The sequence below is a fragment of the Ranitomeya variabilis genome, chromosome 2, assembly GCF_051348905.1.
Source record: "Ranitomeya variabilis isolate aRanVar5 chromosome 2, aRanVar5.hap1, whole genome shotgun sequence".
Classification (NCBI taxonomy): domain Eukaryota; kingdom Metazoa; phylum Chordata; class Amphibia; order Anura; family Dendrobatidae; genus Ranitomeya; species Ranitomeya variabilis.
In genome coordinates, this window is record NC_135233.1 from 954,318,213 (window position 1) to 954,334,990 (window position 16,778).

At 47.3% G+C, this 16,778-nt stretch overlaps 1 protein-coding gene across 2 annotated transcripts in view; it reads right to left on the reverse strand.

Annotated features, from left to right (window-relative positions):
• Positions 1-16,778, reverse strand: part of ATR (ATR checkpoint kinase) — a 230,734-nt gene that overhangs the window by 15,674 nt on the left and 198,282 nt on the right. For both annotated transcript variants that reach the window (XM_077290794.1, XM_077290793.1), the window contains exons 44-46: positions 15,683-15,836; positions 10,588-10,739; positions 3,457-3,562 (exon numbers count right to left, since the gene is read on the reverse strand). In XM_077290794.1, the coding sequence (XP_077146909.1) occupies positions 3,457-3,562; positions 10,588-10,739; positions 15,683-15,836 (412 nt within the window). The remainder of the gene's footprint in view (positions 1-3,456; positions 3,563-10,587; positions 10,740-15,682; positions 15,837-16,778) is intronic.

Below are 16,778 nucleotides of genomic sequence, written 5' to 3' on the forward strand. Positions count from 1 at the left end.
CCATCCGAAAATGTCGTACTTTTACGTGCTTGTTTAGGAGTTTCAAGTCCAAGATGGGACGCACGGACCCGTCTTTCTTTGGTACGACGAAGAGGTTCGAATAGAAACCTTTGAATCTCTCGTGCTCCGGAACCGGGACGATGACCCCGTTCTGGCGGAGGGAATCGATGGCGCAATGGAGAGCGCGTGACTGAGCTCTTGAACTTGGGAGACGAGAGTGAAAAAAGCGAGCTGGAGGTGAGGCGGAAAATTCTATTTTGTAACCAGACGACACCAAGTCTCTGACCCATTCGTCGGGGATGACGGAAAGCCAGGCATGACGAAAAAGAAGCAGGCGTCCGCCTACCTTGGTGGTGTCGACTGGAATACTCCCCGAGTCATTGTAAAGGGAATCTGGCGGGTCTAGAACCTCTGGTTCTGGGTTGTCTAGTTCTTCCTCTCCATGACGGATTTGGTTTATAAGAAGGCCGAGAGTCCCTGTCTGTGCGAGTAGATCGTTCTGATCTAGACGATGCAGCGGAATTGGACCAGAAAGGGCCGCCTCGAAAGGGGCGAAAACGAAAATACTGTTGGCGCTGAAAAGCAGCTCTTGGTCTGTGTTGAGGGAGAAACTTACTTTTTCCTCCTGTAGAATCGGAAATAAGTTGGTCTAATTTTTCTCCAAATAGGCGTCCGCCCTGAAAGGGGAGAGAAATCAGAGACTTTTTAGAGGATGAATCCGCCCGCCACTCTCTAAGCCAAATAGCTCTCCTGATGGTGACAGCGTTTGAAGCCGCTGTTGCCGCACAGTCTGCTGCGTCCAGAGACGCGTACATCACATAATCTGCTGCCATAGCAATTTGTTTGGCAAGGTCCGCCGCTTCAGCCGGGAGAGCGTGGTCCTGAAAGGAATGTGCCAGAGTATCCGCCCAGGAAACGATAGCTTTGGCGACCCAGGCCGCAGCGAAGGAAGGAGAAAAGGAGGAACCTGAGGCTTCATACACTGATCGCGCCAAGGTATCTAGCTGGCGTTCTGTGGGACTTTTAATCGATGCCCCGTCAGATACTGATAACAGCGTTTTGGTAGCCAAACGCGACACCGGAGGATCCACCAGCGGTGGCTCTGTCCAATCCTTTACCAGCTCTGAGGAAAAAGGATATTTAGATTCCAGAGCCTTTTTGCCCGTAAAGCGTTTATCCGGTCGCTCCCTGTGCCTCTTAACTATCTCTAGAAAATCCGGATGGGAGGCGAACACCTTATGGGATCGCTTGTTTCTAGTGAAGGAAATAGCGTGATCCGGAGCTGAATTAGGGTCATCATCAACCTTTAGTGCATGATTGACAGCCTCAATGAGGGAGTCAACAGTTGAACGGAACTCCGGAGAATCCGGGTCCATGGAGGCTTCAGACTCATACTCAGAGTCGTGATCGCTTCTAGCCCTTGGAGAGGGTGAGCGAGAAGTGGAGCTATTGGAGGCTGAATGGCGCGGTGAATGATCGGGAGAGTTAGTGCGGATCCGTTTTGCGGATGTCCGAACCTCCTGTGGGTGAGAGCGGCCCCTGCTGGCCGACGATTCCCCCGTAATAGCGGGGTCTCTTAACCCAGGTAAACGAACGCCCCGCTCCCCAGAGGGGTCATGAAGGGATTCAATTGCCTTAGCTAGCGAGGCCACGGACTGGGAAAGCGACATGGCCCACTCAGGGGGGCTAGGAGCACTGGGGTCGGTAGCGGCGGAGGGCTCCTGGGCACATTGGGCATCACAAGATGGGCAGAACGGGGAGCTCTGAGGCTTGGGAAGAGGAGCCTGGCAGGTGGTACAAGCAGAGAAAAAGGTGGTATGAACCTTAGTGACCTTTTTACCCCTTGACTGGGACATGTTGTACCCCAATGAATGCACAGAGCTGCTATGAGGAAGCTGAGGGGAATCGCTGCAGGGAAGCAGATAAAGCTGTCTCCTTACCCTGTCCTGTGCCCCGCAATCGAGTGGAGAAGGAAGATCCTCCGTGGGAGTGAGTGGAAAGGCCGGCCGGCGCTGCGTGCTGCAGGAAGATGGCTGCCGAGACCCTGAAGTGAAGTCTCGCAGGGAGCGAGAAGCGCCAGAAGCGTGGGCGGCGCCGCAGAAGTGATGCGAGGAGTGGGCGGAGCCTACCGGAGTGCGGCCTAGCAAAGGGCCGAAGCCGGGGACTAAATTTTCGGCCTCGGCCGGCGCGCACCTGCGGACCGCAGGAAAGAGAATCGCAGCGCTCCGCAATGATTGTGCCACTAAGGAGCCCCCAAGAAAAGGTGACCGCTATAAAAAATACCGACCCTTAGGGCCATACCCAGAGGCAGGGGCGCACGCCGTCTGCACTTACCCCATAAGTGCCAGGGATACCAGGGACGGTGCAGGGTTAGGGGAGCCTCCATCCACCATCCCCATGAAAGGGGGGTGGAGAGGAACTGTCCACCTCCTTCCATCATCCGCTCTTTCAGTGGTGATGCAGTGGGGGCTGCACGGACGCCACGGTAGAGTAGTGCCACTGTACAGCCAAGGGTGAAACCTGGTGGGCAGGGCAGATGTCCGGCAATAAAAGGCCTGGCTGCAGAAGAGGATACTGGAGGTAAAACACCAGTGCTCGTCTGTTACACGGGGGGAGATCGGTGCCCCTGAAAGGGTCCCGTCGCCCAAAAAGGTCAGCTCAGGCAGTGGCTTCCCACGTCGCAGGAGAGGATACGGAGAGGTGAAACTCCCGTGCTCGCCTGTTGTTGGTTCGGGGGAGATCGGAACATGAAAGAATCCGTCGCCCCCTTCGTCCAGGATAGAAATTTAAATCCAGTGTGCCTCCTACGGACACTAAGCTTGAACTGGGTCTCTGGAAGCCAGCATGAGGGTGTATACTGCAGGGGAGGAGCTAACCTTTTTTGTCTCAACTTAGTGTCAGCCTCCTAGTGACAGCAGCATAACACCCATGGTCCTGTGTCCCCCAATGCGGCGAAGGAGAAATGGTGTTACTTTTTGGGGGCTTACACAGTTTAGACACATCAGGAACTTTCCAAACGCAACATAGCGTCTGCTAGTTTTTCGATCAAATTTTGCATTCAGAAAGTCAAATGGCGTTCCTTCCTTCCCAAACAGTAGTTTTCCCCCACATATGGTGCATCAGTATCAGCATTCCATTATGATGGAATATAGGCTGAACTGGATGGACAAATGTCTTTTTTCGGCCTTACTAACTATGTTACTATGTTACTATCAGCTTGTTTTTTATATTGCAGATTTTCTGCACCCATTAAGTAAAATAGGTTACTTACATTTTTATCAAAAATAAGTAGGGTAATGGAAAAAGATGCAAAAGTAAGAACTTTCTGAGTAGGGAAAGGTTGAAACTTCTTAATGAGGATGAAACGAGGAACCGATATCCATCTGATATTTGCTTTATTTCTCCGTCCGGCTAGATTTATCACACAATCACCATGTAACAGAGCCATGCACCCACCTTCTCATTGACAACCTCGCCTGTCTCATTGGCTTGAACTTTACTGCCACCACGAACCGGTTTACTCCATTCCACTAGAGGATCATGCAGGAATGGTTTCAGTACACTGAAAACAAGAGCAAAAACAATATTATTCTTTAACCTCTTTCTGACGTCGGACAGCATAGTACGTCTGACTTCAGAAGCCCCGCTGATACGTGCCCACAATAGGCGCGGGTGGAATCGCGATCCGCCCGTGCCTCTTAACTAGTTAAATGCCGCTGTCAAACTCGGACAGCGGCATTTAATGGACGCTTCCGGCCATCGGGCCGGAAATATGAGCACCGATCACCCCCCGTCACGTGATCGGGGGTCAGCGGTGCGTTGGCATGACAACATGAGGTCTCCTTGAGACCTCTTTGGTTGTTGATGCCAGATCGTTATGAGCACCACCCTGTGGTTGGCGCTCATAGCAATGCTGTAATTCTACTACATAGGAGCGATCTGAGCATCGCCTCTATGTAGCAGAGGCGATTGAGTTATGGCAGCTCAATCGCCTCTGGCTATTGAAGCATGCCAAAACTAAAAAAAAATGGGTTTAAAAATATGAAAAAAAAAAAGAAAGTTAAAATCACCCCCCTTTCGCCCCATTGAAAATAAAACAATAAAAATAAAATCAAACCTACACATATTTGGTATCGCCGCGTTCAGAATCGCCCGATCTATCAATAAAAAAAAGGATTAACCTGATCCCTAAACAGCGTAGCGATAAAAAAATCGAAACGCCAGAATTACCTTTTTTTGGTCGCCACGACATTGCATTAAAATGCAATAAGGGGAGATCAAAAGAACGTATCTGCACTAACGTGGTATCATTAAAAACATCAGCTCCGCATGCAAAAAATAAGCCCTCACCCAACCCTAGATCACGAAAAATGGAGACGCTACGGGTATCAGAAAATTGCGCAATTTCTTTTTTAGAAAATTTGGGAATTTATTTTCACTACTTAAAAAAGGTGACCTGGAGAATCATAATGGCAGGTCAGTTTTAGCATTTAGTGAACCTAGCAAAATAGCCAAACAAAAAACAAGTGTGGGATTGCACTTTTTTTGCAATTTTGCGGCACTTGGAATTTTTTTTCCTGTTTTCGAATACAAAACATGCTAAAACCAATGATGTCGTTCAAAAATACAACTAGTCCCGCAAAAAATAAGCCCTCACATGGCCATATTGACAAAAAAATAAAAAAAGTTATGGCTCTGGAAAGAAGGGGAGCGAAAAACTAAGACGCAAAACAGAAAAAGCTCTGGTCATGAAGGGGTTAAACTGCAATGTTTAGGCTACATAACACATTTATCACTCCATAAGGCGTAATATATATATATAATATATATAAAATTTCTCCTTCGCCTCACTGGGGGACACAGGACCATGGGTGTATGCTGCTGCCACTAGGAGGCTGATACTCAGTGAATATAGCAGAATTAACTCCTCCTCTGCAGTATACACCGACCACTAGCTCCAGCCGAACCAGTTCATGTTTAGTATCTGTAGGAGGCTAGTCTTCAGACCACAATTTTTTATTTTTACTTTTTATTCTTTATTCCTTACAATGGATTAAAGTGGGCGACGGATCCCTTCATGGTTCTGATGTCCCCAAACTAACAACAGGCGGGAACATGCAGTGTCGCCTCCACGAACCCCCTCCAGCACCGTTAAAAGGTGTGTATGAGCTTCTTTAGGGGCCACTGTACCCTTCAGGGTTCCGATCTCCCCACACCAACAACGGACGAGAACATGGAGTGTCGCCTCCATGTACCCTCTTCTGAGCCAGGCTTATTTCAGTCGGACCAACAGCCCTGCTCCATCCTAAGGGAGTCAACCCCCTAGGATGTCCAGAGGCACTTATGGTGTCCGTGCTGCCCACACTGCATCACCACTGACGAACAGCAGCGATGGAAGGAGGCTGTCAGTCCCTCTCCACCTCCCGGACAACGGGCTAGTGGATGGAGGGTTCCCGACACTGTCCACATTGCAACAACGCTGAAGACCAGCCATCCGCGGTGGCATCATACAGTGACGCGCACCACTGGTAAGAGAATCCAGGTCGGCGGTGGGCACCTGCAGTAGATTCTCAGTACGAGCGCCTGTCATACGTGGGAGTGAAAAATGGGCCTTGTTTGGGGCAGCATCGGTGTCTGGGAAGATTTATGTGCACAGTGTGTCTGGGCCCTACACGTGGTGAGCAGCTCCCAGCGCAAACATGACTCTCAAATGCCTGTGGGATTCTTTCTCAGAGCTCCTCTGTGTCTGGCTGCAGTGCGCTACCCCGTGGCTTCCCCCTACCTCAGGTAACGCTCCTGCCGGCCGTAGAAGTTTAGGCCCTGGCTTGGGCCTATACACGGAGCAATTCCGAGGTCCGTGCATCGGATGACACTGTGCCGTAGCCCCGCCCCCCGAACTGGCACTTCTTGCTCACTGCCAGACTTCCGCATGCCACAACTCCCGGGGGCCATCTTTATCCACCCGGCCGGCTTTCCTCAGCTGGCACGGTGCCAATGAAATCCCAGTGGCGGTCTTGAAGGGGCACAGTAGACCGACAGCACTCTTGGCAACAGGACTTGGGTAAGAGCCCTGACCATGCAACAGACAGAGCAGCCCATATTGGCCTTTCCCTGCAGTTCCTTTGGGCTGCTCTCCCTATGGAAGATATTGGCAGTATAAGATGCCAGCATACTGTGGTGCATTATATCTCTAAAGAATCTAAAATGGGGTAACAGGTACATACGGTGTATTCCACTTCATGTAGTACCTGCCAGGCTCTGTTTTAACGGGGACAAAGTACCCCTCTCTGCAGGGACGGTGATTCTGAATGAGCTCAGAAGTCCTCCGTTACCGAACCAGGTGTACCCAGCCCCCTGAGCAGGCTTTGTCGCTGGTGCAGTCCATGACGCCACTGACCAAAGCGATACAGTCCCTCCTAAATCGGCCGGGGCCTTCGCCAGCCTGTCTCGGAGAATGTCTCCACCTCAGATTTCAGAAGGGCGACTGATCCCTTAAGGGCTCCGCTCTCCCCAAACTTACAACATGCAAGAACACGGAGTGTCGTCTCTACGTACCCCTTCCGGCATCGTTGTTTTTTGTTATGGGCATGCCGTGTTATTCCAGGTCAATAGATCCCTTCAGGGTATCTTTCCCTTCACACAAGCAACTAATGGGAACGTAGAGAGTCGACTCCACGCACCCACCTTTGCATCCAGGCTCATACCACCCTTTTTCCTGGCGCTGGACCAATAGCCCTTACTCATCCTCAATTAACCCCCTTGGATGTCCAGAGGCATTTACCATGTTCGTGCAGCCTCCTTTCCATCGGTCCTGATAAACATCGGTGTTGGCAGGGAGACGGACGGTCCTTCTCCCGTCTTCTGACTCAGAGTGGGTAGATGGAAGGCTAGGATATAACATAGTAACATAGTTATTAAGGTTGAAGGAAGACTTTAAGTCCATCTAGTTCAACCCATAGCCTAACCTAACATGCCCTAACATGTAGATCCAGAGGAAGGCAAAAAAAAAAACATGCGGCAAAGAGTAAGCTCCACATTGGGGAAAAAAATTCCTTTCTGACTCCACATACGGCAATCAGACTAGTTCCCTGGATCAACACCCTAGTTCGCCAGCACGGAGAGCGACCGGACATACGCTTCACAAGTCAGCAGCTATAGAGGCGAGATACCCTTTGCCCTGATTGCGGAAGAAATAGGAAGAATCCCTGAGCAGGACCACACAGGACACTGACCTTCCTCTGGAAGCAGCAGAACTATCCAGTCAGATTTCCTTGGCCAGGGAATATGTATTGTATGCGTCCCTACGCTGTGCTTACAGCCGCAACTGCCATCACCATCCAACGGACACTGTGGCTCAGGGATGGCGAACGGACTCTGCATCCAAAAAGTCCTTGACGTCTCTGCCCTACAAGACGGGGGTGCTTATTCGGTGAGAAGCTGTATTAGCTTATCTATGACGCTACATGAGAAAACAAAATTCCCTCACTAGCAAAAGTCTAGGGAACGTTTCCGGTCCTTTCGTAGGTGGACGTCTATTCCTGTCTTGTAATATCTGGCTCTCCGTTCTTCATGACGAATGAGTCAGTTTTATGGTGTCTTTCGCATACAAGGCAGTGTTTCCTCCCAGCTTACAACACGGTTCGTCCCTGCAGAAAGAAAGAAGGGGGTAGCGGTATGGCCCATCTTGGACCTGAAGCTACTCAACAAGTTTGTCAGGATCCTTCAGGAGGGAGCTCTTCCGCGCTGTCATCACTTCAACATAGGAGAGGGAGTTCCCTAGTATCTATTGACATATGGGATGCTTACCTTCATATCTCGATCTTTCCGACTCTCGAAGGTTCCTGCGTCTCGCCGTCTGAGAGGAACATTACCAATTTAAGGCTTTGCCCTTCGGCATCACCACCGATGCCAGGGTGTTCACAAGGATCATGGCGGTTGTCAAGTCCATTCTGCATGCTCGGGGTGGGGTCATCCTGTCTTACATAGCGTCCCTCCTCATCAAGGGGCAGTCTTTCCAAGCCTGCGTGTAGGTATCCGTATCCCTTTGGACACTTTTTTTCCACCTGGGCTGGCTACTAGACAAACAAATCTTTCCCGGTCCTGGCTCAGCAGGTATCCCTTTTAGGGATTGGTAATCTTCCCTCGAGACAAGGTCATAGCCCTTCAATAGGGGACTCGGGCACTTTGTTGCCCTTTTCCTCACTATCGGCTGGGACAAGAATCCATTCTCTTTCTACCGTCTGTGCTGCTTGTCTCTGACAACACAGCCCAGGGGCACTGGTCGCATTGGGAGTCGCCCCTTTCGATCAACGGCTTGGAGATCTGGGCGATTTGGTAGTCCCTGAGCCGGTTCCATCACTCCCTGGTGGGTAGCCCCATCCTAATATAGTTATACAACGCCACGGCTGTGGCGTATATCTATTATCACGGAACCACCTGCAGCAAGGCGTGAGGTGGAACACATTCTCCGCTGGATCAAGATGTCACACTCCGTCATCTCAGCGGTTCACATCCTGAGAGTGGAAAGCTGGGTGCCAGACTTTCTCAGCTGTCAGGGTCTTGTCTCGGGAGAGTACTCTTTATCCGGAGGTGTTCCATCAGATTTTTCATCGCTGGGGGACTCTGGATGGGGACCTGAGTGCATTATGGCTAAAAGACAAAGTACCCGGGCTCATAGCCGGCCCCAGGGACCCAGAGGTCATTGGGGCGGATACATCTTCCGTGTGTGGCGTCAGATTCATCCTCTTGTTACTTCCGAGGGACATCGGGACGATCAAGGCGGCAGGGATTCCGGCAATCCTTGTCTCTCTGGACTGGCCTCACCGGGCGTGGTACGCGGAGTTGGCTTAGCTCGTCGTCAATGCCCTCTGGCGGTCACTGGATTGATCAGATTGGCTCTCCCAGGGCCCGATCTGCCACCAGGGCCCTGTGTTGCCGGCCTGGCCGTTGGATCCTGGGTCCTAAACCGAGTAGGGTTCTCCCGGGAGGTGGTTTCCTCTATGTTTTCGTGCTCGGAAACCTGCATCGGGGCGCATTTATGGAAGCACATTTTTCACACCTGGAAAGCATTTTTCGCAGGGTGCAGGGATCGCCGTCGTTTTCCTCCTGCCTTCTCCGTTCTGACCTTATCGGTTTTACTTCAGTGCCGGATGTTTCTAAGCTACAGGTGTAGACTTTCTTACAGGGGGCCTCCTGTGTGGGGCCACCCTACAGATAACCGTTGGACGTCAGGGACCCTGTCTTGGTCCTGGGCGTTCCGCAGGAGGCTCCGTTTGAGCCACTGCAGTAAGTCTCTCTGACTCTCCTTTCCAGGAAGGTCGTTGTCCTGGTTGCGGTTACTTCAATCAGGCGGAGATCGGAGCTAGCTGCTCTTCCGTTCGAGTTCCTTTTCTCATTTTTTCACCAATACAGGGTGGTTCTCCAACCGTCTCCGTCCTTTTTACCAAAAGTGGTCTCTTCCATTTTCCTTAACGAGGACATTGTCCTGCCTTCGTTTTGACCAGCACCAATACTCCATTTTGAGGGCTCTCCTCACTCTAGATCTCATGAGGGCTGTCAGTAGAAACATCCCCCGAACAGAGTTCTTCCACAAGATTTGGAAGCCTTATTCGTTCTTCCTGAGGGTCACAGGAAGAGACTAGCCATGCCCAAATCCACAATAGCCAGTTGGATATGCTTGGCTATTCAGGAGTCTTACTGCGTCAGAGGCAATCCTACTCCAGTGAGATTAGGGCACACTCCATTCATTCGATGAATGTTTCCTGGACCATTCAGCACCAAGCGTCGGCGGTCCAGTCTGCACACCCTCTCGAAGCACTACAACATTCACACTCAGCCCCCAGCAGATGCGAGTCTGGAAAGACGGATCTTTCAGACGGCGGTAGTGAATCTCTGGGAAGTTGGTGCGTGAGGTTGTCTGTCCTGTCGGTTTCCACCCAGGGACTGCTTTGGGACGTCCCATGGTCCTGTGTCCCCCCAATGAGGCGAAGGAGAAACAGGGATTTTTGTGTACTCACCGTAAAATCCTTTTCTCCAAGCCACTCACTTGGGGACACAGCACCCACCCTATTGGCCTGATGGCTATGTTTGTTCTTTGGTTTGACCTGTTGTATCCGTATTTGATGATTTTGATCTCCTACTGCTTTGTCACTGAACTGGTTCGGCTGGAGCCAGTGGTAGTTTTAAACTGCAGAGGAGGAGTTAATTTTGCTATATTCACTTAGTGTCAGCCTCCTAGTGGCAGCAGCATACACCCATGTTCCTGTGTCCTCCAATGAGTGGCTCGCAGAAAAGGATTTTATGGTGAGTACACAAAAATCCCTGTATCCCTCCCTTTAGTGGTTGACAATTTACACACTAAATAAATATCAGCTCTGTTCACATTTGTAATTAGAGCTGCTGTTGGGGTTCTACCAAACTTCTTACTGCTATTTAGAATACAGCTATTCTTTGCATCAGAAATCCCAAATCTCCCATTGGCGCTATTAAAGTTAGTTCTCTGGAGAGCACACTGCTGAGACCAGTGATTATACACAAAATAAATTGCTAAGATGATGATATACGTTTCCAAATGAAAAAAAATTATACCTCATTAGTGATTCTCTTTGGTCTCTCATTAACCTCATAGTGACCTCACATGCATGTCGGAAAAGTCCTTCTGTCCCCATTGGTCCCATTCCATTAACCATGTTGTGTGTCAGGCGGAAAGGGACAATTTCTGGAACTTCAAATGTTTCGCCCTAAATGAAATAATTAGCATAAATATAAATCTACCTTCATATTTTGGAAAAACAAGAGAAAATGCACTTTTCAAATGGTTTACTGTACCAGTGTAAACAAAGCTAAAGCCATAAGGCTATGTTCACATGATGAGCTTTTGGGGCGTTTTTGAAGCTGCACATTTTTGCATCAAAAATGCAGTGTCTTTACAGTTCCAGGAAAGTGGATGAGATTTATAGCAATCTCCTGCCCACTGTGCTTTTTAATGCAGTGTAAACTGATCTGCGGTGCCCTTTTTAAATTTGTAGCATGTTAATCTCAATTGCGGAGACGCTGAGTTTTCTGTGCAGAATTTCCCCACAGACTTGCATTAGGTGTAGAAATATTGCAGCAGAAACGCATGTAATCTGCACCGAGGTATGTCAAAGGTAGGTCATTGCCAAAAACCAGGAAGTATCAAACACAAAGCAGCTATATTTAAAGCATGACATAACAAGAGACAAAAAACAGTCAAAAATGTATCAAAAAACACACACTAAAACGCAATAAAAAACCTAAAATAATACAGTAATGTTCAAAATAATAGCAGTGTGTTCAAAAACATGAGTTACTCACAAAATCTTTATACTACACTGTGCAGAATTATTAGGCAAGTTGTATTTTGATCACATGATACTTTTTATACATGTTGTCCTACTCCAAGCTGTTCAGGCTTGAGAGCCAACTGCCAATTAAGTAAATCAGGTGATGTGCATCTCTGTAATGAGGAGGCGTGTTGTCTAATGACATCAAAACCCTATATAAGGTGTGCTTATTAGGCAACTTTCTCTCCTTTGGCAAAATGGGTCAGAAGAGAGATTTGACGGGCTCTGAAAAGTCCAAAATTGTGAGATGTCTTGCAGAGGGATGCAGCAGTATTGAAATTGACAAACTTTTGAAGTGTGATCACCGAACAATCAAGCATTTCATGGCAAATAGCCAACAGGGTCGGAAGAAGCGTGTTGGGCAAAAAGGGCGCAAAATAACTGCCCATGAATTGAGGAAAGCGTGAAGCTGCCAAGATGCCATTTGTCACCACTTTTGCCATATTTCAGAGCTGCAATGTTACTGGAGTAACAAAAAGCACAAGGTGTGCGATACTCATGGACATGGCCACGGTAAGGAAGGCTGAAAAACGACCACCTTTGAACAAGAAACAAAAGATAAAAAGTCAGGACTGGGCCAAGAAATGTCTTAAGACTGACTTTTCAAAGGTTTTATGGACTCATGAAATGAGAGTGACTCTTGATGGGCCAGATGGATGGGCCAGAGGCTGGATCAGGAAATGACAGATAGCTCCACTCCGACTCAGACGCCAGCAAGGTAAAGGTGGGGTACTGGTATGGGCTGGTATCATCAAAGATGAACTTGTGGGAACTTTTCGGGTTGAGAATGGAGTGAAGCTCAACTCCCAGACCTACTGCCAGTTTCTGGAAGACAACTTCTTCAAGCAGTGGTAAAGGAAGAAGTCGGTATCGTTTAAGAAAAACATGATTTTCATGCAAGACAATGCTCCATCACATGCCTTTAACTACTCCACAGCGTAGCTGGCCAGTAAAGGTCTCAAAGAAGAAAAAATAATGACATGGCCCCCTTGTTCACCTGATCTGAACCCCATAGAGAACCTATGTAAGATCTACAGGGAGGGAAAACAGTACACCTCTCGGAACAGTGTCTGGGAGGCTGTGGTGGCTGCTGCACGCAATGTTGATTGTAAACAGATCAAGCAACTGACAGAATCTATGGATGGAAGGCTGTTGAGTGTCATCATATAGAGAGGTGGCTATATTGGTCACTAATTTTTTGGGGTTTTGTTTTTTCATGTCAGAAATGTTTATTTCTAAATTTTGTGCAGTTATATTGGTTTAACTGGTGAAAATAAACAAGTGAGATGGGAATATATTTGGTTTTTATTAAGTTGCCTAATAATTCTGCACAGTAATAGTTACCTGCACAAACAGATATCCTCCTAAGATAACCAAATCTAAAAAAACACCACTCCATCTTCCAAAAATATTAAGCTTTGATATTTTTGAGTCTTTTGGGTTGATTGAGAACATAGTTGTTGATCAATAATAAAAATAATCCTCTAAAATACAACTTGCCTAATAATTCTGCACACAGTGTAGTTTTTATTTGCATGCATTGTGAACATTGCACACTGTTTTCTAATTCAAGACATGAAGAGAAATGTATATACGTTTTAACTACATTACAGAAAATAACAAAAAATGAGTATTGGGCTGTTCTAAAAAATAGCAGTGTCTGCATTTGTCTTTACAAACTCACAATATGTACTTTTTTTGTGAATGTAGCAGTCCTGTGAATCCCTAACCTAATATTTAGTTGTATATCCACAGTTTTTTAGAACTGCTTCACATCTGTTGCATAGTCAACCAACTTCTGGCACCTGTCACCTGTTATACCAGCCCAGGATGCTTGGATTACATCCCACAGTTTTTTGGCATTTGTTGGCTTTGCCTTAGAAACGGCATTTGTGATGTCACCCCACAAGTGTTCTATCGGATTAAGGTCCAGGGATTGGGCTGGCCACTCCATAACCTCAATTTTGTTGGACTGGAACCAAGATTTTGCTCGTTTACTGATGTGTTTAGGGTCATTGTCTTGTTGAAACACCCATTTCAAGGGCATATCCTCTCTTTAGCGTAAGGCAACATGACCTCTTCAAGTACCGTATTTTTCGAACCATAAGACACCTAAGTTTTAGAGGAGGAAATTGGTAAAAAAAAAAATTGAAGGAAAAAAATGTTCAATTCTGTACTGTAATATCCCCATTCTGATTCACATGGCCCCTCATCGCTATCCTGGTATGCATGGACCCCTCATCCCTATCCTGGTATGCATGGCCCCCTCATCCATATCCTGGTATGCCCCCCTCATCCCTATCCTGGTATGCATGGCCCCTTCTTCGATATCCTGGTATGCATGGCCCCCTCATCTCTATCCTGGTATGCATGGCCCCCTCATCCCTATCCTGGTATGCATTCCCCCCTTCATCCCTATCCTGGTGTGCATGGCCCCATCCTTATCCTGGTATGATTGGCATCATCCCGGTCCTAGTATGCACGACCCAATCCTAGTCCTGGTACAAATGGCCCCATCACGGTCCTGGTATGATTGGTCCCATCCTTTTTCTGGTATAAATGGCCCCTTCCCGTTCCTGGCATGATTGGTCCCATCCTTTTTCTTTCATAATTGGCCCAATCCCATTCCTGGTATCCATGGCCCCATCAGGAAACATAATAAAAAAAACAAACAAACATTACACTCACCTACACAGAGCTCCCTCGCAGTGTCCTGCTCCAGTGCTAGCAGCTGCTTAATGCTTGTAAGCAGCGCATGACAGGGACGTCATGCACTGCTCACAAGCAGAGCACAGCTACCAGAATACTCCCCGGGACCGTTCATTGCAGAGAACGGTGAGTATCCATTCCTCTTCAGTAGCGCGCAGTGTCAGCCGGAGACTTCCTGCTGGGGCCGGCAGCCACGTGTGCCAATACTTAAGAGAAATGAATATTCAGAATATACATATTGACGGAAAAATAAAGTTATAGCTCTGGGAGGAAGGGGAGCGAATGACGAAAATGCAAATCCGAAAAAACTCTGGGGTTAAAGGGTTAAATAAGGGCTACCTGATTCACACCTGTTTCTTCAAAGAATGATTGACCCCACTAATTGAGCTCCACACTGTTATTTTGAACACACCCCTTTCAATTAAATATTCTAATACACACTCAAAAACCTGCAGATCATAAATACACAGTCTCTTGGTTTTCATAGAATCTACTGCATCAACCAGTAAATTATTTGACATGTGGTAATATAGTTTATACCAAAAACAGTGATTAATTTGGTTAGTCATATTGGACTTCTATTATTTTGAACACTACTGTAGGTACAGAAATTCTGCAACATCAAAAACTCAACAAAAGCTCATTGTGGGAATGTAGCCTTGTACCAGTGGAAACAAAGCTTAAGCCATAATACCATTGTGGACAAAGCTGAAGCCATAATACTGGTGTGGACAAAGCTGAAGCCATAATACCAGTGTGGACAAAGCTGAAGCCATAAAACTGGTGTGGACAAAGCTGAAGCCATAATAACCAGTGTGAAGAAAGCTGAAGCCATAATACAAGTGTGAAGCAAGCTGAAGCCATAATGCCGGTATAAAGAAAGATGAAGCGCTTTAATTTTCAAACCCCTACATCTCTGTCCCTGCAGAGATGGGTTCATGAATAGAGTTATGTTAACACGTTTGAAGGGAACCTGTTACCTTGAGAAATGCTACTAACTCACAAATATAGGGTAAATCTTCAGGTAAATAACATTTAAACTCTGGTCACTACCTGACACTGGTTGACAGCCAGGTCTGCAGTGTATGTGTGCAGGGCGAGCTGTCAAACTCTTGGAAGTGATTACAGCCAAAGTCACTATATAGTGAGTGATAACTGTAATTGTTCTTTGCCCCACAGTCAAGACTGGAAACCAGTGTTGAGAGGGAAAATATAATTTCAAGGGCGGTAGCTCTGTGATTAGCACTTTTGCTTTGCAGCGCTGGGGCCCTGTGTTCAAATCCCACCAAGGACAACATCTGCAAGAAGTTTGTATGTTCTCCCCACGGGTTTATAAATAATTATTCTCCCCGTGTAAATACATAATTTTCTCCCTGCCACTATTCCTACAGTAAACCGGCTAACCAAGGATTAAATGCCATTTATCTTCAGGTAAGTACAGTTTCTTGATGTGACAGGTTAACTTTAATTGTTTTAATATTCATTTTAATGAACAGACTTTGTACAAAGCTCTTCTCTACTCACACTGGTTATGAATACTGGAATGTACAAAAAAAGTAACCCAGGAGGAAATCTCGACGCAGTACTATATCCAATTTATAATTTCATACCTTGTTGAAAAGACAGTTGAAATCCACATGGACACACTCGCCTGTCAGAGAATCGAACAGAATATTCTCACCGTGACGATCTCCAAGCCCTAGGATGTAGCCAACCATGGACATCACCGCGGTAGAGCGGCAATATGCTGACCTGCTGTTATACCTGAAGAGAATGGTACATTTTGTTATTAGCACTATGAGCGTGAACAGCCAAGAGTAGCATTTATATTAATGTCAGTTACACATTTCTTTTCATGCAATGCACGAACATGCAATAAAATAAAGTTGTACGGGTGTACATATCCTGCCACCTACATCTCGTCTACTCTGCTAGACTGACCAATATCTCCCTACACACAAGGAAGGAGACCTTTCAGGCTAGTTGAGCAGATGAAGAGAAGAACGCTGGAACAAGCCTCTATAACGAGTCACGCGACCCTCCCAGCTGCACTTTCAATTTAAAAGTAAAACATATTATGCTTGTAATGCAGGAGCTGGTGTATGATTCATGCTACCTGTGGTTCAAGTAGTATAAAATCATGGACAAGTTCCCTTTGAACAAAATCGGTCACCTCGGAAAACACTATTTCTTAATGGGGGACACAAAACTAAGGGATAGTCTGCTGCCACTTGGACACTGCCACTTATTGCATCTAAATAAAATTGGCTCCTCCCCAGCAGACTAAACCTCGCCTGCTGGAGTCAGGCATCCTAAGATTTTTGTAGTGTTAGTTGGAGGCAAGGTTTGTTTCAGATCTGGCTTAGCTTAAAGGGAACCGGTCACCAGGTTTAGCTGATATAAGATACGGCCACCGCCTTTCAGGGCTTATCTACAGCTTTCTATAATGCTGTAGATAAGCCTCCGATCCGACCTGAAAGATAAAAAATATAAGTTTTATTATTCTCACCCGGGGGGGGGGGGGGGTTGTCCGGTCCGTTGGGTGTCGCAGGTCCTGGTATGGAGCCTCCCATCTTCTTATAATCGCCGCCCTCCTCTTGCTTCATGGCTCCCCGACATCGTGCAGGCGTACTTCTCTGCACTATTGAGGGCAGAGGAAAGAACTGCAGTGCGCAGGCGCCGGGATAGGTCAGAGAGGCCCAGCAC